The sequence below is a fragment of the Lissotriton helveticus genome, chromosome 1_1 (assembly GCF_964261635.1).
Source record: "Lissotriton helveticus chromosome 1_1, aLisHel1.1, whole genome shotgun sequence".
NCBI classification, from domain to species: domain Eukaryota; kingdom Metazoa; phylum Chordata; class Amphibia; order Caudata; family Salamandridae; genus Lissotriton; species Lissotriton helveticus.
The window spans coordinates 1,952,687,925-1,952,714,851 of NC_136057.1; the positions used below are offsets into that span (position 1 = coordinate 1,952,687,925).

A 26,927-nucleotide genomic window follows, 5' to 3' on the forward strand; every position below is an offset into this window, starting at 1 on the left:
CATCACTTCCGTTGTATCGGAAGCAGCACCGACCAACTACGGTTTTGTTACGCAGTATAGTGTCTAGGTCTTTCGTTTGGGACTATTTATTCTGTTTTGTGCTTGCAGGATTTTATCACAACAGCGCCAAGCGCTGCTGCCAGTTTCATGGTATTTTCTTTTTTTTTAATCTATCAACATGTCGCCCCCCTTCATGGGCCGCCATGCACATATCTAAAAAATGCACGGGCACTGCACTTTATAGTTTAGGGCTAGCGCTGCACCTGCTTTCATCATTATTATCGTCTGCTTCTCGTTTTTTCCTTTCACAGGTATACTCTGGTTTTCCTCATGCGAATGATGAATTCGTATTAGACGAATATTTTTTTTTGCCTGTATATGTGTACCTTGAGCGTTTTCGCCGAATGCAAATCGACATTATATCCACATTTAGTATTTTATTGCCATGGTCATGATGTGAGGGCATGAGAATGCTCCTAGTGTAAAAGGGAAAGCATATTACTGCAAAGAGGCATCATTGTGCTGGGAATGTATAAACAACTGAGAATAAAGGAGCGATGTGCTCATAATGAAAACAGAAACCTCTTCATTTTGTCCCAATTTTCTGTCCTTCCTTGCCACAGAGACACACCAAGCACACACAGCAGCATCATACACACCACAGCACATATACACACAGCAGAAATTCCCAATATTTGTTCTTGGCCAGGAGTTGATTTATTCCCCTTTTCACTCTCAATCTCTTGCCTGCTTAAAGAGGCACTGGAAAACAGACCTTGTTTTGGTTCCAATCATAGTTGAGTGTACATTGGTATATTTGTTGCACAACGAGCCATGGCCTGCACCCAGATACCAGAGACACCTCATGCAGATCTCACTGGCATATGCTAACGGCAGGCAGCGGGGCGGGCGCATTGTCATTCCAAAGGGGAAAATCAGCCTCAATCGGAATGACAATGGGCCTGCCCTCAGTTTGTACGAGCTCAGGGAGGGGCTGCTGCAGCCTCTGGAGTTCACAGAGAAGTGCAAGCAGCCCCTGGAAGCTGAAAAAAAAGTTCTCGTTTTATGTAGGACTATTCTTGCCGTCCCGGGACGCTTTTTTGAAAGAAAGAAGTAGGGGAACAGACTGAAATAATTTTTAGAAGTAGGGGCATGGCGTGCCCTTCCGTCCCCGCCCACTTCTATGCGCTGGATATATATATATGTATATGACATGATGTTGAAACACAATAAAATTGGTCCAAAAAAAAGCATGCTGCTACTCTTCTGGAAAAATTCCAAATAGCAATATTCTTTCGAGAAGCGCGCATGATACATACATATTGGAAACAAAACTCCCTGGGAATCAAATGGTCTTCAATATTGACATGTATTTTATTACTGCAGCTATACATTATTGTCTCCTCCATGTTTGTGTTATGTACGTTTACCTCTTTATTAGAATGATATTTGTGACCTGTGAAGATTGATTGACATTAAAATGTTCTTTTTGTTGTAGGCACCGTGGCCATTGATTTACAAGATACAGGATGTAGCTCTACAAGCGGACCGACCTTGGCTCCTCCTGTGAAGGGATGTAAGGAAGGCAGAAGACCAAGCATTGCACCTGTTTTGGAGCTGGCAGATAGTTCAACAATTCCTACCTGTGATCTTTTAAGTGACCAGTCTGAAGATGAAGCAAATCCTTCTGATGATGAATGTTTTGCAGCCGATGAGTAGGTACAATTTATAGTAAAAGCAATAGTCCCTGCATACCTTCTTAAGCAGGAAAAATAGCATGTTGAAGTTGGTTTCAAATATATATGCTTGTGATGCTAGCCACCTGTGAGAACTCAGAATTGCCTTTTCAGGTTTACATAACTTATCGCACAATATAATGTTTCAAGCAGTTTGGTGTTTTCAAAAACTAAAATGGTAGACTTTTCATCTTTGGTGTAGTATTCCCTCAAACCTATTTGCCTTCACGCCTCCTGCTTTCTGAATTAGGTTTTGTTGAGATTAGGACTGCTACCCAGCGCTAAATTGCTTTTGATCTCTCCCCAAACATGGCAAAATTGTTCCTGCACGAGATTGGCACATTTAATTTACTTCTAAGTCTCTGATATAGGGTACTACATATACCCAGGGCCTGTAAATTAAATGTTACTAGTGGACCTGCCACCCGCATTGTGCCACTCACTGAAACAGCACTTCAATACACGTCTCAGGGTTTGCAATTGCAGCCTGTAGTGCAGTTTTAAACTGGCATTTTGACCTGGTTACTTATAACTCACACCTAATGTAGGCCCTAACATCTCCTAGGGCAAGGTACATACCACTTAAAAAGTAGAACATGTGTACTTTTACATGTCTTGGTAGTAAAAAACTTCTAAAGTCATTTTAAACATCCGCTGGGTTATTATATTACATTTAATAAGTGCTAATTATGGATAGGGAACAGAAAGAAATATGCTATTTGGACTCAAATTAATTGTAATCTAAAATCCTCTTTGATGCTAAATTCGGATTTTAAGTCACAATTCTGAAAAGGACACTTTTATAAATCAGCAGTTTTTGTCCTATCTATTTGTGCCTTTTGTCAGTGTTCTGGGTCACATGGTTGAGAATGGCTCTGTGTAATATGTTTGTGCATTTCTCCCAGACAGTGACACAAAGGGGACTAGGTATGGGCAGGATGGGCCATCCTGCCACAATGGCTGGGGCGGAGCTGTGCCCTGCCCCATTTGCACTTTAAAGGAATCTGACTCCAGTGAGTTTGTTACCCCAGACAATTTGCCGCTTTGACGAGGAAAGGGAAGAACTTTCCAGAATCAGATGTGGGGATAGGACAGGGTGTTCCATCTGTCATCAAGTATAACTATTGAACCCTCAAACAACTCTTCAGTACACTCCTGGTTCTGTGGAGAATTCAGAAGGACTGTCCTGCTGCCAGAAGGACTGGCTTGATGTTTGAAGGACTGCCTCATTACTTGAAGTAGAACTGGACCAGCTCCTTTAAACCAGGACCACAAGAGTGGCACCAAAGGCTAGTTGGCTGACCTCCTGTGTGAACTACAAGGAATGAACAAGTGCCTGAGGCCTTGGAGCTTGCTGCTGGCCTCTGCTAGAGTGAGTTCTTACCCGCCAAATGGTACCACACCAGGTCCTGGACGACTGGAAGTTGTGTTGGTTGTGCTGCTTCTGCTTAACCCTAAACGCTGAGACTCAGACATTTTTACAAGAAAAACTTCCCAGAGAACCAATGCCAAGACCTACCTATCAGCCAATCCACCCAAGGTGAAATGCCAGTAACTCTAATTTCGATGTAGCCTTTTGGAGATGGTATCTGGTCTCATGAAGCCCTCTCAGCTAAAGCTTGCAACTCCTTCCGGCTGGAGAATTCTGACTTTGATAAAAATCATCAGAGTCAGAAGGTAAAAATCTTCACCACAACTTTGCACATTCAGTGGGTCCCCGACGATGATGACTGCTCCTCTAACACTGCCTGCTGTCTTCCCCAGCTGAAGACTCTACCTTCTTCATGACTTTTTCAGAAATTCCAAAGGTATGCCGAGATGGGGCACAATCCAACCCTTGAATCCAACTTGCCCTCCATCCTGGTCCCCCTTGCCATTTATTTTGACCCGGTGTCGTGCAACTATATACCTGGGGTTGGCGCTTTGGTCTTTTAGGCGCTAGATTTCACAAATAAATGTTAACATTCATAACTCCAGTTCTTTTTTTTTTTATTGAGCAATATCAGTAGAAATCAAGACTGTCAATTCATTACAAAAAAGTGAAAACATGAGATAACAATAGTGCATCGGATAATTCAGTACAGAAAATACAAAAAAAGGCAGGAGAGAAAGCATTGTTAACCAAAACAAATACAAAAAAAATTACAAAAGAGAAACAACATAAAAAAATTAAAAAAATTAAAATAAAAAAAATAAAAAAACTACATGAATAAAGTCAAATCAAATCAATTCAGATCAGATCGAGAGGGACATCTTACATTAGAGTACCAATCTGAAATTGGGGCCCAGATCTGGGCACCGAGAGCTCTGGATTTTCTTCCTCTCGTACTATATATAGCTACCTCCTGCTTATATGTGGCAAGAAATCGACTAAGCCACATCTGAAAAGTGGGTGCATCAGGATCCTTCCAGCGGGCGGCAAGTATAATACGAAGGACGGCGGTGCCTAAAAAGACAATCCTGCGTTCCTCCGCATTATAACCTAGAGATTCATCCTGACCCAAAAGATATAAAGTAGCTGAGGTTCTAAGACTCCGACCAAAAACTTGAGCCCAAAATCCCCCAATCATAGTTTGTAAGATATCAAGTTTGGGGCAATCAGCAAACATGTGAATTAGATTTGCTTGACCCTGTCCACATCTTGGACAGCTATCATCTGTCCGCAAACCCCAAGTAAAAAGCTTGAACGGGTATAATAAAGGTTATAGACAGTTTTGTAATATTGAGCTTTAAGATTGGAGGCTAAAAATAATGTTGCTGAGAGTGCCAGGGAAGAATCAATGTCCACATCTGGATTTCCGAGTTTTAGTGCCCAAGCAGAATATTCAGAGAGTGTATCATATATAGTTCCTATCCTGGTGGAACGTTTCCCAATAATAGAAAAAAAGTGAAAACTATCTAGATTGATGTTGAGTGTAGAGTTACGAATACTAGTGAACACTTGAATGTATTTTAGATAATCTGTAGATGGAATAACAAATCTACGCTGGAGCCCTTCAAAGGATGGAGACATATCTTGTCCAAAGAAATCACCTAGTGTGTAAATGCCAAGATTCTCCCATTTCCGGGAGATGTTATCATTTAGACAAGCTGGTAGAATCACACTATGCCATAGAGGAGTGTATTTAATGAATTTAGGAATACCCAGATGTTTAGAGGCAAGTTTCCATATTTTCCATGAATCTCTAATCACCTTGAATTTAATCTTTTTCTAGTATGACGCCTCAACTTGTCTCAAGAATAACCCTTGGCATTTATCACCTAATCCAAGTTCGAAAATGGAAGGGATATGTGAATCTATATTGGTCGAAATGATAGGTTTAATATTAAAGAGCGGGCCCATTTGCTGAAGCAATGTTGACCAAAGATATAGTGTCAAATTCGGAATAGCAAGGCCTCCTCTATGTTGAGGAAGAGTCAGTAGTGGTAAAGCTCTCCTAATTTTCCCAAAATTCCATAAGAACTTGGATATGGTGGAATCTAGGATTTTAATAGTGCCACCCTCAACCATCAGGGGAATGGCCCGAAACAGATAAAGTATTCTCGGGTATATATTCATTTTAATATAGTTCGCCCTCCCTATTATAGAGAGGTGTAGGTTGTCTACCCTCCTGAGGTCGGTTTTTACTTTTTTGATCAAAGGATCAAAGTTAAGCCGATTAATTTCCTTCACCTCAGGAGATATACTTACACCAAGATAGGTTGCATTTTTAACTTTATAAGGGCTATCAAATGAGGTATTATTTGTGCAGAGAACCATGGTTTTATCCCTATTTAGGGAATACCTCGAGTAGGATCCAAACATCTGGGTAATTTGTTCTATTTCAGTAACTGCGTCGGCAGGATTGGTTGTAAGCACGGCGACATCGTCGGCATATGCCAGGATTTTAGTTGAATAGGGGCCCACCTTAACTGGCTGGATTACAGGGGAGGTGAGTAGCTTTAAAATTAATGGATTAATAACCAAAGCAAATAATATCAGAGAGCATGGGCACCCCTGCCTCGTGCCTCTTTGTATCTCTATAAACTCCGACTCAAAGCCGCCGATGGAAAGTTTGGCCCTTGGTCAATGTACAAAGCTTTTATGGCCTTAATAAAGCCGATCCCAAAGTTGTTAAATTCCATAAAGTCCCATAAGAACTGCCAAGATACACGATCAAACGCCTTCTCGGCATCGAGTAGGATCATCGACATCTCCCCCCCCGTGGAACCCATGATGTCAAATAGGGAAATGGCTCTCCGGGTATGGTCAGTTGTACCCCTCCCGGGTATAAAGCCATGCTGCCACGGGGATAATAGATGTTCGATGACCCCGCTCAGCCGATTTGCAAGAATCTTGGCATATAGCTTTGAGTCGGAGTTTATGAGAGAGATAGGCCTATATGAGGATGGAAGCTGAGGGGGCTTCCCCTTTTTAGAGAATATCGCTATGTTGGTATTTTTCCAAGAATCTGGTGATGTTGAGTGGTACTGTACCCCCAGAAACAGATCTAATAGGTAGGGTAATATCTGTTTGCCTAATGCCTTATATAGGTCCAACGGAATTGTGTCGGTACCAGCGGCCTTACAATTAGCGAGGTCCGAAAGTGCCAGCTCAAGCTCCGTGATTGAAATTTCTCTTTCGAGGTCTTCCTTAACTGATTGATCGATTTTCCTAATTAACTCTGGGTCATGCAGCCAGTCATTAAGGAAGGTTTTCGTATCTCTGGTAGGCTGATGGTCGTCTTCTCTTTGATAAAGCTTTTGATAGTATTTTTGAAACACACCTACAATGTCCTGAGTGGAAGAATAATGTCGGCCCTCATATTCAATACACTTTATTTTATTATATGTTTGCTTCTGTCGAGTTCTAAGGGCTAACTGTCTCCCTACATTTTCTCCTGATTCATAGATATTGTTTTTATTAGCTTGATATGTTTCAGCAGCTTTTTGAATTAAAGAGCTATTCATTTCTGTTTTTAAAATTAATTACTTTTGCAATGTGTCAGAAGTTGAGATTCCTTGCTGGATCTGATTAGCATGCTGCGTTTCAAGATTAGACAGTTCCAAATTAAGCTGAGTATTGATACTATCCTGAGCCTTTTTGCGTTTAGCTACAAACAAAATAGTCTCCCCCCTCATCGCTGCCTTAAAACAATCCCAGACAATGAACCTAGGTGCACTAAATTGATTACAATCGAAAAAGGCTTGAGCCCACGATGTTATGTGATTTATATATTCTGGGTTAGCAAGAAGCTTGCGATCAAATGACCATTGGATATTGGGTCTTTTAAAACTATCCATATCAAAAACAAGAGTGAGCGCATTGTGATCAGAAATAGTTTTGGGGGATTTAAATATATCTATTAGGGCTGAATTCTGCAAAGATGTCATGATATAATCTATTCGGACGTACTTGTTGTGGGGATAGGAAAAATAGGTAGAGCCATTATCGCTCTGCCTCAGCATATCCCAGACTTCGAGTAGATCATGACTGTCCATCAGGTGACGTATGGCTCTATAGACCTTGGGTTTGCGGCCGTTATAGTTCTGGGGCAGTTGGTTAATTACTGAATCTCCTAGATCCACATTAAAATCCCCACAAAGGATAAGGGGGCCAGACCAGGAGGCCAATTCTATCTCAAGGTCGCCAAACATTTGCGGATCGTCCAAATTGGAGCCATAGAGTGATCAGATGGTGATGCCTATCTCCAGTTGGACTACAGCCCATCTGCCATGTTTGTCAACCAGTCGGCGTCTGGGGTCCCCCAAGCCAGATTTTACCAAAATAGCAACCCCCCGTGTTTTAGATGTTTGAGATGTTGATGCAATCAATTTACACCCCGGAATCTTTAACAGATCCTTATCACTCTCCGCTATATGAGTCTCCTGGATACATAGGATGTCGACAGGGTCCTGACGTGGTGACTGAAAAAGTTGGGCCCTTTTTTTCCTGTCATTAAGGCCTGCAACATTCCAGCAGCGCAATTTTATCCTCCCCATTTAAGGTTATCCCCAAACAACCCAGCACCTTCTAGGCAGTAAAACATACAACAGCATATATCTGCCTCGAGATTAATATTCCAATCAAAATTCCAATTGTTCAACATAAGTAGCAAATAGTTCCTAATAAGTAATGAAATTCGCAGATTTAGAAGATTTTGTATACAACTGATCAAGCTCATTTTTGAAGTTTTTACCCCCCTCACCCTCCCCCTCCCCCTCCCTCCACACCCCTACCGCTACTACCAACCCCCCACCCCCCACAACCCACACAGTGAGGCAATTAGACTCTATTAGAGTCTTTAGTGATGGGGAGGCGCTCCCAAGCCAGGCCAGTGATCCCCAACGACAGAAACAATAAACAAAGAAAAAGAGAGTAAAGAAAAAAAAAGGGAAAAAGAAAATGGTCAACTATGATATCGTACTTGTGAAGTGTGAAAAAAGTGCAGCTAATACAAAAACAATCTTTTCCAGAGAGAGATATAGAAGAAAAGTATTAGGAGCATAAAGAATGGAAGGAGGACAGGAGAGAGAGAGATAGAGAGAAGATAGAGAGAAGAAAAAATGGGGAAAAAAACGGAAAATCCTGAGAGAGAGTATGTATCATATAATGCAATTCATGACTAGGTGTAGGGTGATGGCTAAATTTAAGGGATATAATAATTAAATGCCTAGCCAAGTATCTTAATATATATCTACCATATATAGAAATTCTCTCTCTACTCTCCACTCTCCACTCCCTACTCTCCACTCTCTCCACTCTCTCGCCCCATTTATCTATTACTCCAATCCCCTCAACCCTCAACCCATCCTCAGCTTCCTGACCAGAGGATCATTTATGTACTAGGCTTGTCTACATTAAGTCAGACTATCTAAAAATTCCTTGGTCTTTATCTCAGAGGTAAAAAATTTAGTCTGTCCATTGTACAGTACTTTCAATTTAGCTGGGTTATTAAGATACACTTGTGCTTTCTTCTCCATGAAGGGTTTAATAAGTTGTCGTAGGCGCCACCTCCTTTCCACAGTAGTGTGTCAAAAATCTGGTCTAACAAAATAGGAGATGGAGTCTCTGGTACGTCGAGCTTCAGGCCTGACTTTGTCTGAAATGGCTTGTCCGCTTCATGTGATTTAACCTGCTCCTGAGTGGCTGTAACCTCAGCCTCATTGGTGACTATGCGATCTTCCATCTCTGTCATTCGAGTATTGAAGGTACCAACAGATTTTGGCAGTTTACGTACTACGCCCTGTACCTTGTGGAGAGCTAATTGCGCCTTGCGCCCATCCCTTCATGTCTCCTCACGATGGGAGGCAATAGCCTGAAGGACTGTATCCATTACAGTGGAGAGTGTAGCATCTTGCTGATATGCAGACCCCCGTCGTGTAGAGCATAAGCTTGAAGCATGTTCCTGAGGGCCGAGCACCGCAGAGGGAGAGTAGTCCCACACTAACCCTAGGGCACCCCGATGGCCCCTTTTCTTCCTCAGGGCAGTTCTCTTATTTTCCCTGGATTCGCCCGGTCTCGCTTCATGGTCGCTTTCCATTCCAGATTCGGTATTACTTTCAATGTCTAGCTCAGAGCCATCTGACCATCTTGCATCTTCGGCCCCTTCATATATTGAGTAGAAGTCAGAGGGGTCCCTATCGGTGTCAGTCAGGTCGAGAGCTGCCTCATCTCTGCCAGCTTTCTCGTTGCCACCTAGAGGCTCCAACAAATTCTCCAAATTCTTTGAAGTGTTTATAGCCTCTAACACCACCGTGTCATTCGTTGGAACACTAAGTGCAGCCTGAGTCTGCCCAGCCTGCGGTACCTGTCCGCCCTGCACACCCAAAGTCTCAGAGATATTAAGGACTATCGAGGTGGTATCAGGTAGAGTTAATGGAAGAACTATTGGAGCAGTCAGAACAATAGAAGGGGGCAGAGTACTGCAAGAGGGGTGACCTTCCATACCTTGCACTCCAGCGTTAGAGTCTGCTATTCCCGCCGTAGATTCCTGATGCGTCACAAAAGTAGCCTCTGCTGCCGCCGGGGTGATCGTGAATATGTCAGCATTTCCCTCTTTTTCAGCCTTTCCATCCCTAGATTGCCCACTTGATGTCACTGTTGAGCTAGGGAGGGCATTCAGCGCCGCTGACTGTTTCGGAGTAATTGCCGGCACCTGAACTGAAAGAGCCGGGGCAGGAGTTTTCCGGAGCAGCTCGATAACAGAGGGACCAGAAACGGGTGTTGTAGACAGCTGCTTTGATCCTTTTGCAGGTTTAATAAGAGTTAAAGAAATATCAGAGTCAGTAAGATTGCCGACCCCTTCAGGCACCAATGCGGCTCCTCGCTTTGTCATTAGTTCTTTATCCCGGAGAGCTTGCTTCGCCGCTCTGGTCTTCGAGGCGGCGGCGGCTACCGTCGCAGAGTTCTTCGGGGCCATTCCGTTGTAGTTGCTTTGAGGAGGCGGAGTCGCACAAAGACGGAGAGTAGCTTGGACTGAGCCAGGGAAGCTACTTTGCTTTCTGTGAATGGGTGCTTTGCTGGATTGTATGCGAGCGATCAGCCTCAACACAGCAATTCCAATCAACGAGGTGCAAAATGAAAAGCGTAACTGCAGAGCAGCCGGGTCCTGCGTGTCCTTTATGGGCCAGTTCTCCACTCGATTCCCAGTCATATCCTCGATACCATCGATACCATCGAGATAAACAGCCAAAAGAAAGATAGGTGAGTCTTTTCAGCTTTTACAGCTACTAATCACTCATAAGAGTACAAACACCTTCACATTTCGTTACGGACCAGGTACTGGCCGGGGAGACACCTCACAGCGGTCTAACACACCGCCGCCATCTTGCCCAGCATAACTCCAGTTCTACTGAATAAATATAATTTGGTTTGGTGTCAATTTATTTATTAAAATGTACTCTCATTTTCTGAGTTGTTTGAGATTTTTGCATGTTATGTTTTCACTTTATTACTGTTTGTGTACTGCAAAATATTTTAAACAATGCCTCTAAATTAAGCTTGATTGCTTTTGTGCCAAGCTACCAGAGGTTTACACACAGATAGTTTAGTGACTTTTGATGTTCACCCTGACAAAGATTGTGGTTGTTGCCTAAGCAGGGCTCTATTTCCCTAAAATAATAACCCAATATCTTACATCCCAAAAATATATTTTCTAATAAATATGCATGCAAATTAAAGTGCCTCATGTAGAATGAAAAACTACCCATATATATGGCTAAATTATTAAATAGTTAATTAATTAACAAAGTGACCTGAGTGTCCAGGGAATATATAACTCTCCTGTCCTCCCTTGTCTGTGATATGTCACAAAAGCAGTTAAGGACTAAATTGTATGATTTTAAATAATACAAATATGGGTTTTCTTGTAAACTTAGTGAAAAAGTGCAACATTCAGTCAGGCAAAATGTTATTTTTTGGCCTTACAGCCATTGAAATAATAAAAACATTACATTGATAAAACAGTGATAAAACATACATATTAATGTTGTTAAAAGCACCACATATAAAATAGTTGATATGCTAAGACATGATTCAATCACATAATTATAAAATGGTAAATCAAAATGTAAATTTAATGTAAGTCAAGCATAAGGTGATTTAAAGTTCATGAAGAATTAACATTTATCACCGCTTTCCTGAGTCTAAGAGCTTGACGCACATAGCTGATCATGGTAAGACAGCAATGTTTAGAATTTAAAGGCTGAAGGAACTATAAATAATCTTCATAGGATCTACAAAAGGTAATAAATAGTGCATTCTTGGGAGCACATAAATACTGTAAAATAACATGAAAATGGCTCAGGTTTGCGTAGAGATTTTGTCAGAAGGCTAAGGAGGTAGAAATTGGAACAAAATGTCCTAGTGAAAGTAAGCTACCATAAAGTGTTGAGTCTAAAACGAGGTAAATAAAATCAGTGTTTGCTATTTGAGGCCCATGTTAAGTATGGTTAAATCCCTTCCATGAGCTTTATATTTGAATAGCATAGGACTGAACTTATCCGTTGATTTTTTGAAAAAATCTAATTTGGTTTCTATGTTGGGATGAAAAGATTCTCACTGTAAGTTTTGAACTGTTGTCAATTTCATTGGGAAAATTAAAAAGATTTGATAAACCTTTATCAGAAAAACCCTTCTTAACATGAGCGAACCAGGGAATGGAAAACCCTTTGTCTAGTCTTAGACAGTTCTTGATGACTGTGTGTGAAAATGTGATGTGCTTTGCGTACCAAATTTTAACCAGGTAAATAGTGGAGCAGCCTGGACTAAGCCCTCTAAAAAAGGGAGTCCAGCCTCAAGGTGTGCGATAAGGCCGGTCGTGCTTTTAGGAATCTCTAGGAGGCTAAAAAGACATGTATTTTCAATTCTTCGGAGGCAATCATGATGGTATATCCCCAAAATGCCAGCTACATAATACTCCTGAGGGAGAAATTTACTTTTGTACAGGGTGATTAGATCTTTAATGGGTTTTTGGCCAGGTTTATTAAAGAACCTGAAAATGCCATCAATGTACCAGCAAATATATAAGCTCTCTGGGTTAAAAGCCCTTCCCAACTCAATTTTGGGGAAAAATGAATACCAAGGTAACTGGAACTTTGAACTTTTAAAATTGGAATGCCATCTATGTTGAATGTACGGGAGGGAGACTTTTTGGGGGCACAAATCATAATGTGATTTCTGATGGTTTATTTTCAAGTTGAGAACCCTCACAAAATCATTAAATGTATTAACTGCAAGCTATGCCAGTATGAGCAATCAAGACCACGTCGTCCACGTATAATAGATGGGTACTTTGCGGTTACCAACTCTTGGGAGATCTTTGCCTTTGATTGTCAACACCGTCTTGAGGTCATTTATGTGGAAAAGGAATAAGAAAGAGGCTAAAATGCATCCTTGCCTCACTCCCTTAGTGGAATAAAAAGGCGTGCTGCATTCTCCATTTATGTTGAACGAACTTGGACCTTTGGATCACTATGGACAAGTAGTAAAAAATCTACCAGAGCTGGGTCGATCCCTGCTTTGCACATCATGGACCATAACTTGCCCCTGTCCACCAAGTTGAACAGCTCTAGATAGGTCCATAAAGACCAAATGAAGAGTCCCCAGCTGCAACATATTTCCCTGACATAAATAAAAATTTCAATGTTTGCTCTACTGTGTCTACTTCTGTGCGGAAACTATATTGTGTCTCCCAAAAAAACATTTTGTCCAATGCCCAATTCTCCAGGATCTGTAAAGGGACCCGCCCCAGAATATTTTCTGAGGAGTCAAGGAGGGACGTGGGTCGGTAACATGAAAGTTGAATTCTATGTCCATTTTGAAATATAGAAACAATGGTGGACTCTTTCCAAGAATGTGGGATGTCACCTCTCACTGGCTCATGAAAGACATTAGTTAAAAGACGTGCCTAAGAGGGGGGTCCTGACTGTAAAAATCAATGAGGACCCCCATCTGGGCCTGGTGCCTTTACGGATGGCTGTAAAATGGCCCTAGATACAGCAATGGCATCAATAGAATTACTTTGGGCTAATATTTCGGTGGCTGAAGGGAATGGAATTAAGCGGTAAATCATGGAAAGAAATTTTATATAAAGTGACAGACCCACTGCTTTGGGGGAATATGGCACTCTTTTTAGGTTGTTTATCATCTGTGAATTATGGTCTATTTATTACTTCCCAGAAGGAAGGCCTGCTTTATTATGTCCTGTTTCCTTTTTCCTAGAAGGGTTTTATATGGAGATCAACATTGTCTTACAACCTCACTATTATGAGGTGATACCTGAAGGGACTCCTTTTGTTATTTAAGTGCAGCAGTTCTTGCAGAATTTAACCTTTATGCGGACAAGGTTCCTTGTATTTTGATTTAGTATATCAGGATGCTTGTTTCCGGTCCAGGGAGTACCTGGCCTGGCAGTTCGGGTCTGACTGTTTCCAGTGGTAGGAGGGTCAAGAGACTGATTTGCATATGGCTGGGTTTGAACTGGAATGTCTTTGGGAGCAAAACTACAATGGATTTAGGCCCAGATCTCTGACCTGGGGTGAATGTTTGACATTGTTCACATTCTGTCCATCAATTGTTCTTTTTGCATTTGTAATCCCGAGTGGGACGGGTATACCCAGTCATGGGTCCCATGCTCTCCATGCCACTGGAGTCAAGCTAGCCTGGCTGATGAGGGGTGAAACCACAAAACAAGTCCCAGGAAACGTGTTTCCGGTCCAGGTAGAAACTGCTGTGCAGTTCGGGCTGGACTGTTCCCATTAGGAGCAGGGTCAACACTGATTTGCATATAGCTGGGTTTAAAGTGGAACGGAATAGGGAACAAAATAATATATGGATTTAGGCCCAGACCTCTATACTGGGGTGATTGTTTGACATTGTTCAACATTCTGTCCATCAATTGTTCTTTTTACACTTGTCATCCAGAGTGGGACGGGTATGCCCAGTCATGGGCCTCATGTTCTCCATGCCACTTGAGCCAGGCTAGCCTGGTTGATGAGGAGTGAAACCCAATAACCAGTCCAAGGATGTTTGTTTCTGGTCCAGGTAGGACCTGGACTGGCAGTTTGGCCTGGACTGTTCCCTATGGGATCAGGGTCAAGATTGATTTGCAAATGGCTGTGTTTAAACTGGAATGGCATGGGGAGCAACAAAACTATAGATTTAGGCCCAGATCTCTGTACTGGGGTGACTGTTTGACATTGTTGAACATTCTGTTCATTAATTGTTATTTTTGCTTATGTCACGCCGAGTGGGACGGGTATGCCCAAACGTGGGTACTGTGCTCTCCATGTCACTGAAGTCAAGCTAACCTTGCTGATGAAGGGTGAAACCCCTTAAACCAGTCCCAGGATCCTTGTTTCAGGTCCAGGGAGGACCTGGTCTGGCAGTTGGGGCAGGACTGTTCCCAATGGGAGCAGGATCAAGACTGATTTGCACATAGGTCTGTTTAAACTGGAATGGCATGGGGAGCAAAACATGATGGATTTAGGCCCAGATCTCTGTACTGGGGTGAATATTAGACATTGTTCAACATTCTGTCCATCAATTGTTCTTTTTGCATTAGACTTAATAACCAGCAGGCTTGAGGAAAAGTTGCAGAGAACCTCAAAGCTGGCCAGCATGTCCCCAACTTGAACCTCCTCTGACATGAAGGTAATGACTTCATCGTGCTTTGCAGACATTAACCCTTTGAATGCGGACGGAATTCCCCCGCGATGCAGCAACATTTTACGCGTGGGCAGATCGGAGAAGCTCCTGGCCGTCCGACGCACACGCCCACCGTGACGTCCCGTCTGACGCATCCAGAGGGTTAAATTTACGAAGAATTTCGAATGGTCTACTTTTTTTCATTTTAAGGGGATACCACTGTATTTTGAAAACTGCAGCTCAAAAAGATGACTATGTGTTTGTGGACTATCAACAGGGCATGTAAAACTAAGTGCTTATTGGGTTGTGTACATTAAAAAAGCAGGCATGTTTTCATTATTACAATATTTATGCATAAAACTGGTGTCAGCCTTTTAACAAATATGCACCACTCATGCTGTAATCAACAACCAACCAAGATGTGAACATTTTACTTATTCACAAATTCAATCTACAACAGAATGACTACCAGAGATAACCATTGGCAATGTTTCAGCTAATTTGCTGTTGTGGCTTTTTCAGGAGCAAGTCATTAGTGTAAAGCAAAATGTTATCACAGCATGTCCAGTTCAAAATTGTATCATGTGTGATTGCTGCCCAATGCACTTTTGCTAATAAACTGTTGACAGTAATGTGCTTGTTTTGCCATAGTGCTTACCTGCAAGGAACAGAAAAGTAGACATGTTATAATTTTGTATGAGAGAAAGTTTAAGATAAAGTGTAACTGACCAATTTTGATGTATCGCAATCATTGTTCACCTGAACTGCCTGTTATGTATTCAAATTCTGTACTATAATCATGTTCATTTATATTCTTATCCTCTTGTGCAACAAACCAAGGATAAATATTGTCACACTAAACAAAACATGGTGCCCATTTACACTCCCTCACACAGTTGCTTTGATTCATCAATTGCATTTTGTCACTCTTGATGCCAGTTTCCTAGTTAGGAAACAGATTGTGCCATGTTAGAAATTAGGTTTTGGTTGGTAGAGGATACACCCTGTACAAGCAGAAACCACAATCCTAGTCAGGGAAAGTTAGATACACACTAAAAGATAACTTGTCCCCTCTAGTTGCTTTGCACTGTTGTAAACGTATCTAGGACCCTATTTAAATATTCCCGATTTATGCCCTTATGCGGTTATAACAAATCATATCCTTATAAAGGCATAAGAATAATATCCATATTAAGTCATAGCCAATGCAGTCCAAATACGGCAAGGCTACTCCCATAGACTCCTAGAAAGCACAAGGCGTTCTTAAACAAACCAAGCCTCCAATATCCCGGGAATTCCCCCTGCTTCTGTATTGATTTGTTCTAGAACTCCTGGAGTCCTGAAAGAACTGCGAGTTCTTAGTGACGTCTTATGTCCAACATTACGTCAAACTCGGCACCTTCCAGGTATAAATATACCAGCATCTGCCCTAGCAAAACACACGGTGGATTGGAGCAGATCAGCTATCTACTTGCCCGACGCCCTGCTGTGGCAAGTGCCGAAAGAAGCCGACCCTCCCATTGACGCACTGAGAGAGACGCTGCCTTTTCTCCTGCCGAGAAATCCAGCTCCAGTGTTTCCTGGTCACCCTTGCGGGTTGCTGGGAGATCGAGTCCTGAGAGAGAGATACAAGACCTCCTTCATTCTATAAACAAGGTACAGAGCTGATTAGACCCTTGCAAAATTCTTGATTCAGATTCTTGGCAAAGACCTATCTTAACTTAAACTGCAGCTCACTTACTCCTTCCCACGTACTAGGCTTAGGTTAGGTACGCCGGGGTAGGCGTATCTTAGAAGCACCAGTTGAGTACGTTTAGTCATGGTTTTATATATGTATATATTTTATCTATTTTAAACACCGTATGGCTTAGAAACCATATGTAGTGATGGCATATTCCTTTATGGAATATGGTGTAGAACTTTGTACATTTAATGTTAGAATGTATAGCTGTAGAACGTTGTATATGCAATCTCTGTTGCTATTGTACCTAAGAATGTTATTATTCAATTGGATGTTCAGTCAGCTCCACTTGAGCTGCTTGTTTCCTTCGTTCCTGCATCTTTCCTAATGCAAATAAATTGGATTATCTACTCTTCTTGACTACATCTATTTCATCAAGATACTACAATTTTTGGCGACAGGATGAGATCACATGGACTTTAAAAAATAAAAAAAATAAAAAAAACCTTTGGAATCGTTTTTTTATGGACTTCTATTTTCGTGAGTACTAAATCCAATTCTTCTTCATCTCTACCATTTTATCTTCACTCATAATAGTCAGTCTATTATCGATTCTAACACTTTGTGTTATTCTGACTTACTGCGAGCATATGGCATGTTTTGCTGCTCTACATTTGTGTGAAGATCAACTACATAATTGACTATTTGCAAGAAGATATTGGGCTGACTGCTTCACCAAAATCGCTACGCTGTGCTACATTTTTACCCAAATTGCGTATTTTTGTGTTTTCCTTGGAGGTTCTTTGCAGTTTGTAAGCGATCGTTAAACGCTTACCTTTGAATCTGCCGTGTGTGTTTTCAGTTCGAGCAGCGCTTCGCTCCTGACCTGCATTCTACTCACCGCGTCATGGGAGTCGTCAACGCGAATTAGCGCTCACCTCTACACGTCAGAAGGGACGTCATCACGCAGAAGGTCACGCAAAGCGGCCATTTTGGAAAACATAAGGTTCAGTTCCCATAGCAACCGGGCGAGTTGTTTTTTTCCGAGTGAACTACAGTTTGCTCTTTTCGCTTTGGTTGTGTACTTATGGATCTTTAAACAGCGGCGATTTTGAAAGGTACTTTCTTGAATTCCAGGGAGAAGGATACTTGCAGCATCAATTTCTGGATGTGGTGTTTTCTTAATTATATTTTGTTTTCCTGAAGTGGTAAACCTTATTTTTAAACCTTACTTTTACCATATACTTTAACTACTCTTGACAATAGATCGTAAGCTCATTGACTTTACATAAAAACATGCCGACGGAGAGCTCCTCTTCAAGCCCAAACACCTCTGGGGATAGTAATGTGCCTAATCTTCAAATTAACTCACCTAAAGAATTTTTATCTGTTCCAGGCGAACCTATAGTTTCGTGGTTAGACTGGAAAGAATACTTTCTAAATTATTTAGCCAATTTAGAAGATGTTAATGGTACATTTTCTCCAGAAAGAAAAAAAGAATGCTGTTATATTCTTTAGGTCCTGAAGGTTTACGCATTTTTAATGATTTACATACACAAGAGAGGGCTGATGGGGATTTGGATGTTTTTAAGGTCGCTCTGTTAAACCTTGATGATCATTTCTCTCCATCTGTCTGTATTGGTGTTACGAGGCATTCGTTTTTTCACAGAAAACAAGAGAAACATGAATCCGTAGAAGAATATGTTTCTGCTTTAAAAAAACTCGCTGCCAAGTGCAAATTCGCACAATTGCAGGAAGAGCTGATCAGGGATCAGGTTGTCATGTATGCAAAAAACAAAACTTTACAAGATAAGTTGTGGGTGGAGGGTTATAAATGTTTGAAGGACATTATTTCCATGGTAAAAAAGGCTGAACTTTCTGAAAGGTGTGCTAAGGTCACTCTTTCTCAAGACAAAAAAGGTCCTGAAGAAGTGGTTGGGAAAATTACTGAAAAGAAAGTGGGGTATAAAAGCAACAAAAATTCAAAATTTGAAAAAAGAAAATTAATTTTCCTGATAAGAAAAGTTATGAAGGGCAGAAAAAGTTTAGCACTGTGATTTGTTACAGGTGTGGCAGTTATTCACATTCTGCCACGTATGATAGATGTCCTGCAAAAGCTGCAAAATGCATAGAATGTGGTTTGGTTGGCCATTTTTCCAGGGTTTGCAATCGTAAAAGCAAGAAACCTTCTAAAGGTAAAGTTGCGCATGTACAGGACTCCTCCTCCTCGTCTTCAAGTGACACGGATTCCCAGGTGAATTTGGTACAATTAAAGAAAGTAGTACTGAATATCACTGGCGATATTTCTTCCAAACCTTTGTGTCACATTTCGTTGGGAGGTGCTATGATAGAATTAGCCGCTGATTCTGGTTCACCGTTTACAATTGTGTCTCAGCATGTTTGGAGGAGTAAATTTGTCAATAGCATAGGAGAATGGTTAGATCCAAATGACATCGCAGCGGAAGGTTATACTGGTAAAAGCATAGAAATGTTAGGATATAGAACTTTGATCTTCCGTTTTAAGGAAAGACAATGCACTGGTAAACTGTACATATCCGATGAAGGTCCATCAGTGGGATGGAAGGACCAGAAGATGTTAGACATAATCCTTAATCCAAATAGCAAAGAGCAAGTTCTGGTTTCGTGTGAAAGTGTAGACACTAAGAAGTGGGTTTTAAAAGAGTTTCCAGAAGTATTCGAGAATCGCATGGGTAAATTAAAAGGTTTCACACATCAAATTCGCTTGAAGGAGGGAGCTTGTCCTAAAGTTCATAAGGCTAGGAACATCCCTTTCATTGTCAGGGATGAAGTCAAAGGGGAATTGGACAAAATGCTTGCTAACAAAGTTATTGAGCCTATAGAAGCTGCCGAATGGGTTTCTCCATTGGTCGTAGCCCGTAAGTCCAATGGCAAGGCCCGTTTATGTGTGGACCTTAGGTATCTGAACAATAACATCTTGGTTGACCAGTTTCCACTGCCCAGAATAGATGAAATGCTTGCTTTGACATGTGGTGCAAGATGGTTCTCAACATTGGACCTTTCTGCGGCGTATCATCAAGTGGTGCTGGACAAAAATAGCAGGCAGTTTACCTCCTTTTGTACACCCTTCGGGTGTTATAGGTTTAGACGCATGCCTTTTGGATTGGCATCGGCTGCAGCCGTTTTTCAAAGGCTTATGTCTAATTTATTCGGCCATATCAAAGAGGTTGTTTTTTTTCAAGACGAGATCTTGATAATGGGGAAGGACAAAGCCCAGCATGATGCATTATTGAGAGAGGTTTTGTCAATTCTTAAAAGCAATGTGTTGGTAGCTGAGGAAATCAAATGCAAGTTCTCAGAAAAGTCGGTCACATACCTCGGCCATGAAATTGGTGGCGATGGTATTAAACCTAAAAGTTTATTAGTGGAAGCCATTCTCAATGCCCCTGCCCCCAAATCAAAGGATGATTTGCGTTCATTCTTGGGTTTGGCAGAGTTTTATGCGAAATTCGTTTGTAATTTTTTGCAGAAGACTTATGAGATGCGTTTACTGATGAAGAACAAGGTTCCTTTTCTTTGGAATGAGGGCTGTCAGAAATCTTTTGATTGCATCAAGAATGCAATTGCGAATGCACCTGCACTGCAGGGTTTTGATCCGTGTGCAGAAAATATTCTCACGACTGATGCCAGTGGAACAGGTTTGGGTGGTGTTTTATCTCAGATTTCAGAAAAAGGGAATGAAGTGGTCATTGCTTTTGCATCCCGCTCCTTGTCTCCTGCTGAGGCAAAGTATTCTGTAATAGAGTGGGAGAATTTAGCATGTGTATGGGCCATGGAACATTTCAGGAAGTTAATTTGGGGAAAAAGTTTTTACTGAGATCAGACCACAAACCTTTGACAAAATTGCTTACCATGGAGGGTTTATCCAAAGCATCTGCAAGGATTGCAAGAATGTCAATGAGGATGCAGGATTTTGTTTATGATGTGCAATATGTTCCTGGGGCTAAAAATGTCATTGCAGATTTCCTCAGTAGATTTCCTTTGCCTCTCAAAGAGGTTGATCCTGATCCTTGGAATGACATGTGTGTAGCTGCTGTCTTTACAGATACTCCGGGTTTATCTAAAGATAAATGGGATGAAGAAAACATAAAAGATGAACTTTTACAAACAGTGAAGGACAGGGTTATTCAAGGTTGGAGTAAGGATTGTAAATTGGACCCTAGATTGAGACCTTTTTGGGAGGTCCGTAATGAGTTGAGTGTTGATGGTGCCTTTTTGTGTAGAGCTGGGAAAATTGTGCCTCCTATAGGCATAAGAGACAGTATTGTAAATTTGGGTCATGAGGGACATCAAGGTATTTCTCGCGCCAAGAGGAATATTAAAATTTTGTACTGGTGGCCCAGGGTGGATTTGGATATTGAAAGACATATTCGACACTGTATCCAGTGTGAGTGTGCAGACAAGTCACAAAAAACTCTTAATCCCCCCATGTCTTCGTTAATTTGTCCAAATGTACCTTAGGAGCATGTTGCGTTAGATATAATGGGACCGGTGGTCTGGCAAGATGACATTTCAAAGTACATTTTGGTTCTTGTGGATTTATTTTCAAGGTGGATTGAAGTTGAAGTAGTCACCAGTGTTAACACACAAGTGGTGATCGATTTTTTGGATAAATGTTTTTTAAGGGAAGGTTTTCCAGTTTCAATTTTAACCGATAATGGTGTACAGTTTAGGTCTGAACTAATGAAGAAATTTCTGTGTTATACAGGGATTGAACAAAAGTTTACAGCCCTATATCATCCCAGAGGGAATTCTGTCGTGGAAAGGATGAACAGAGTTTTGAAAGGTCTCCTGCAATTGGCAAAGAAGGGAAATAAGAATTGGGATGATGAACTGAACAAACTGATTTGGTCTTACAGGGTCACTGTACATGATACGGTTGGAGAAAGTCCTTTCGGGTTGATGAGAGGTAGATTTCCTCATTGTAGAATAAATCCAGGTTGGATTGGTAGGAGTAAGAAATATGAATGGGATCCTGATCTGGTTAAACAAGCCATCATTAAATCTCAAGATAAGAATAAATCATACTTTGACACAAAACATGGTACTAGAGAAGTGAGTATCAAAGTGGGACAGTGTGTTAGAGTTAAGTCTAGTAGGAAGTCTGGAAAATTAGAACCTAAGTTCTCCAATCCAAGAATTATTACCAGGGTTATGAGGAACACGGTTGAATTAGATGATGGCACTATACATCATTTGAATCGTATTGGTTTGTCTGACAACTCTGGAGTTATAGAGAAGAATGCTTGTGCTAAGGAAAGAAACTACTGGTGGTTGGAAGCTTTGCCGAATTTGGAGAAAGGGGATGAGTCTGGAGCCGCTGTAGAGGGTCAAAGACAAGATCAAGTTCCTTTGGAGGGTTCAGGTGATCCTCACCCTGCTCTTGGTGGTGGTTTGGTGGATTCTTCCTTTAGTGTTGTGGGAGATGACAACCACTCTAGTAGTGATTTTCATCTTGTTGGTTCTCAGGTTATTGTACCTAGAGAGGAGTCTACGTTCGGTGAAGGTTTGGATGTTTCGGATGGTGAGGTTGTTAACAAATCCACTAGGGGTGGAAGACGTGTAGTCACTCCTAAGAAATTTCAGGATTATGTCAGTTTCTGATTTTATTTTGTTTAGGTTTCCTTTTGTCTTTGTTATTTCTTTTTTAAAATTTGTTAAGAAAAGGGGGTGTGTAGTGATGGTATATTCCTTTATGGAATATGGTGTAGAACTTTGTACATGTAATGTTAGAATGTATAGCTGTAGAACGTTGTATATGCAATCTCTGTTGCTATTGTACCTAAGAATGTTATTATTCAAATGGATGTTCAGTCAGCTCCACTTGGGCTGCTTGTTTCCTTCGTTCCTGCATCTTTCCTAATTCAAATAAATTGGATTATCTACTCTTCTTGACTACATCTATTTCATCAAGATACTACACCATACCATGCTTTTACAGTATTATTTTATAATACTCCTTTTACTGTACGCACTTTACTTTATAACAAGTATTGCAATTGTGGCAACTCACTTCTCTTGCATGAGAAAGAAGACTGTTCAATAAATAACCTATTTTATTGAAAACGCCCGTCTCTCTATTTATCTGCGCTTCTGGTGAAACTAAGTATGCACGATTGACTGAGTAAAATAGTTATCTATTGTTTCCGCGACTCTGGAGATATACTCCTTATTCTGGAGGGAGCAAAGTTGTCATGTTTATGCAGTTGTCAGAAACTAATCCCTTCTTGTCTATTCAGGAAAGTTAACACCTTCTTGTTTACTCGAGAAAGTTTCTAGTGACCTCTGAGCTAGCTGGCATTCACAATTAAGTCTAACATATTCAATAGAGACCTAGTCGACCTAAGTCCTACGTCTAAACTATCGTTTATGTTATTCCAATGCGCAGAGCCTATTGGGAATATAGGAACTACACTACATGGCGCCCAACGTTTGGTAAGGCGATAATTTAACGTTAGATACTAGAGTAACCCAGTCGTGCTTTTCACACAGACCCCTTTTTCCCGTAAATACTCCAATAGACGTCTGGAGTGGGTGAAAGGTTAATATCTGCCAAAACTTAAGAGGAAGAGATTCCTATGTATTAGTTTTTGGTTTAGTCATCGTTGAAGGATACAGAGTTCCAAAATATTGTGCACCTAATCTTTGTTTCCTTGAAACTTGCTCTGCAAACTTTCAGTCAGGAAAATGTCGGCAGGTGAAGAGGAAAGAGAAGCATTAGCAGCTCAACTTTTAGCGGAGGACACAAGTCTCCGGCAAGATGACCGGAGGCTATAATCATCCCAGTTAATGTAAGGAAGAGTGTGACTTACAAACTTATAAATAATGGAGTATCACCAAAAGGTGGTACAGTCATATTTGTGGTAGAGGCTCATGAATATCGGCAGACAGAGGTATTCTATTCCTGGATACATTTTCCAGCAGCACATGCTGTGACACACGAGTTCCACTACTACAAAATAGAGGAATCTCCAAAGGAATACAGGGGCATATTATCAAGGACAGGCGATATATTATCGCCGCTTTTATCTGCAGGCAACTGCAGATGAAGCGGCGATAATGGCCTTGATAATATGCTCTATCAATTCCAATCGAAGCCCATGTTAGATGTGACATCTGTCACATCTAACATGGGCTTCGATTGGAATTCATAGAGCATATTATCAGGGCCATTATCGCCGCTTTATCAGCAGTTTCCTGCCGATAAAAGTGGCGATAATGTATCACCTGTCCTTGATAATATGCCCCTCATTCCTTTCAAGGACATTGAAAATCCACTAACGTACCAAGAGCACCAGCTCTGGTTTAATGGCGCCCTAAAACATCAAAATCCCTTCACCAGGCTCGGTCCACTAGGTAGACCAGGAGCCACATGGTCGGTTCTAGCCGGCTATACACCACATCCTGACATTGAAGGAATGTCAAGCGGAGAACTTTTAGTTCACCTAAAACAATTAATTAAAATACATAGACAATTGGTCCAATATGTCATGCGGACATTAACAGTCCAACCAGCAATAAAAATTCCACAGCACACCCCTCACCAGGGGAATACAAATAAAATTACACCACATACTATACAATCAGTCATTGGCAAATTACCTGCAAAACGGGAACTAATTCCGTTCTGGTTAGCTCAAAAAATTACTCAAATAGAGGCAGTATTTCCTGATAATACACCTCGTGACAAACACAGAATTCTGACAATCTGTCTTCCAATGGGGGTCGCACCACATGTGGAGGACTATGACACTTGGGGCACAGCCTTTGCTTCGATATACACAAAAACACATGGTGTTCCGTCTATGGCGGTTATACCAGACGTACTAAGACAGATTCAAAATTAATACGGTCCAGAGCCTGCTTTAAATCTAGGTATGAAATTACTGAAAGACTTTAAGCAAGTCTCGGTTATACTATTAGCCTACATAAAAGGAGAAGCAGCATCTGTGGCGATCCGCCAAAAATTGAAAGAAACGATATAGTTGAACAACCTTTTGAACTTGCCAGAATAATTGAAAAATCCTATGAAGAATTAGGTAGAGCTAGTTTGGTGGGAAACCACTAAAACCACAACTAACTGAAAATCCTGAAAAGAGCTTTATTAAAAATAATCTCATTACACCAAAAAAGAAGTGAGAGGGTAATAAACAAACTACTCCCAAAGAAAAACAGTTCCAGTCCAGAGGGAGGTCTCCCCAACGGAGAAATAGATCTCTAGAACGGGGGGGCAGGTCTCCACAACGGGAGCCCTCTGAAAAAAAGATACAACCTTAGAAATAGGGATAATTTAAGAAAACCTGACAGATATCAAGATAATGATACACGTCCCTCTCGATCTTTTCAGACTTCCTCACAGAAATCGGAAAGAAGACAAAGAAGAGCGCGTCAAGTCCAAAGACAAGGAACCTGCTCATCAAAGTAAAAAATTACAATTTCCAAAAAAGAAGGTAGCCAGTATTAAAATAAGACATGCCGAGGATTCTGAGGGCACAACTCGAGAATGGAGAATGGGCCCAGACAATGCTAGACAGCGCAGCAGAAGTGACCATAGCTCGCAAGAGGCTGATGAATCTTCTGGAGACAGTGGACACGAATGAATACATTTAGCTGGAAACTGCAGACACCAAAGTTAGTGTGCCCCATAAATTATATGAAATAACATTACGTATAGAGGGGGACAAAACTAGGAAAATAAAAGGTCTCTTTTGGGAGAACCTATTTAAAGGCTATGATATCCTGCTAGCAGAGAAAGACTGGCCACCAGAGTTTGTCAGGGAGTGCCCACATCGCAAAGAAATGATTATGCCTGCCTTCTCAAATCACATTCCAATTCATAAAAAATACACATATGCTAGAAAATGGGCAGTGGCCCAAGCACCTGCATTATATAAAAATCATGTAGGATGGGATGAGGATTCTCCTCACCATAAAATTCAGTTAAAAAATCAACCTACTGCACAGAGGTAGTATCCTGTTAAACAAGAAGCTAAAAAACAAGTCAGGGAGATCTTAGATCAACTTGAATACCAGGGGGTGATTGAAACATGCACCTCACGAATGAACAATCCTTTGTTTCCTGTTTCCAAGCCAGACGATTCATATCGTCTAGTTTTGGACTACAGACACCTAAACTCCTGCTGCAAAACATTTGCAGTACAAAACTCACACAGTGCAGCACTAATGAATAACACTGTGCGCAAAAAATATAAAACAACATTAGATATCTCAAATGGTTTCTTTTGTCAAAACATTGCACCAGAAACTAAGTAATTGACCGCTTTCTCAAGTATGGGGGCCTAAAGGCAATTCTGCGTCTCCCACAGGGATTCAAGAACAGCCCAGGATTATTTTCAGCCAGTCAATCAATCAATCAATCAATCAAAGACATTTATAGAGCGCACTACTTACCCGGAGGGTCTCAAGGCGCTTGGGGGGGGGGTGCTGCTACTGCTCGAACAGGCAGGTCTTGAGCTTCTTCCTGAAGGAGAGGTGGTCTTGGGTCAGGCGCAGGTCGGACGGGAGGGAGTTCCAGGTCTTGGCGGCCAGGTAGGAGAAGGACCTTCCTCCTGTTGTCGCTCTTCAGATTGGGGAGGACGGTGGCGAGGGCGTGGTTGGTAGATCGGAGGTGGCGTTTGGGAACGTAGAATTTGAGGTGGTTGTTGAGGTAGCTCGGGCCTTGGTCGTGTAGGGCTTTGTGTGCGTGGGTGAGGAGACGGAAGGTGATTCTCTTGTTGATGGGGAGCCAGTGCAGGTCTCTTAGATGTCCGGAGATGTGGCTGCGACGGGGGATGTCGAGGATGAGTCTGGCTGAGGCGTTCTGGATCCGCTGGAGTCTCTTCTGGAGCTTGGCGGTGGTTCCGGCGTAGAGGGCGTTGCCGTAGTCCAGTCGGCTGGTAACGAGGGCCTGGGTGACCGTCTTCCTGGTCTCAGTGGGGATCCACCGGAAGATCTTCCGTAGCATGCGCAGGATGTGAAAACAGGATGTGGAGACGGCGTTGACTTGTCTGGTCATGGAGAGGGAGGAGTCCAGGATGAAGCCCAGGTTGCGTGCGTGGTCCGTCGGTTTGGGTGCGGTGCCCAGGGCGGGGGGCCACCAGGAGTCGTCCCAGGCGGAGGGCGAGGAGCCCAGGATGAGGACTTCCGTCTTGTCTGAGTTCAGTTTCAGGCGGCTGGTTGTCATCCACTCGGCTACGTCTTTCATCCCTTCGTGAAGGTTGGCTCTGGCGGTGGCGGGGTCGTTGGTGAGGGAGAGAATCAGCTGGGTGTCGTCAGCGTAGGAGATGATGTTGAGGTTGTGTTGGCGAGCGATGGCCGCGAGGGGGCTCATGTAGACGTTGAA

General features: G+C 41.8%; 1 protein-coding gene across 1 annotated transcript in view; it reads left to right on the forward strand.

The window, feature by feature from the left end:
• The window catches only part of KCNT2 (potassium sodium-activated channel subfamily T member 2), a 1,660,679-nt gene that overhangs the window by 1,475,929 nt on the left and 157,823 nt on the right, over window positions 1-26,927 (forward strand). Inside the window, exon 21 of the mRNA XM_078650345.1 lies at window positions 1,499-1,715. Within this exon, the coding sequence (XP_078506471.1) occupies window positions 1,499-1,715 (217 nt within the window). The remainder of the gene's footprint in view (window positions 1-1,498; window positions 1,716-26,927) is intronic.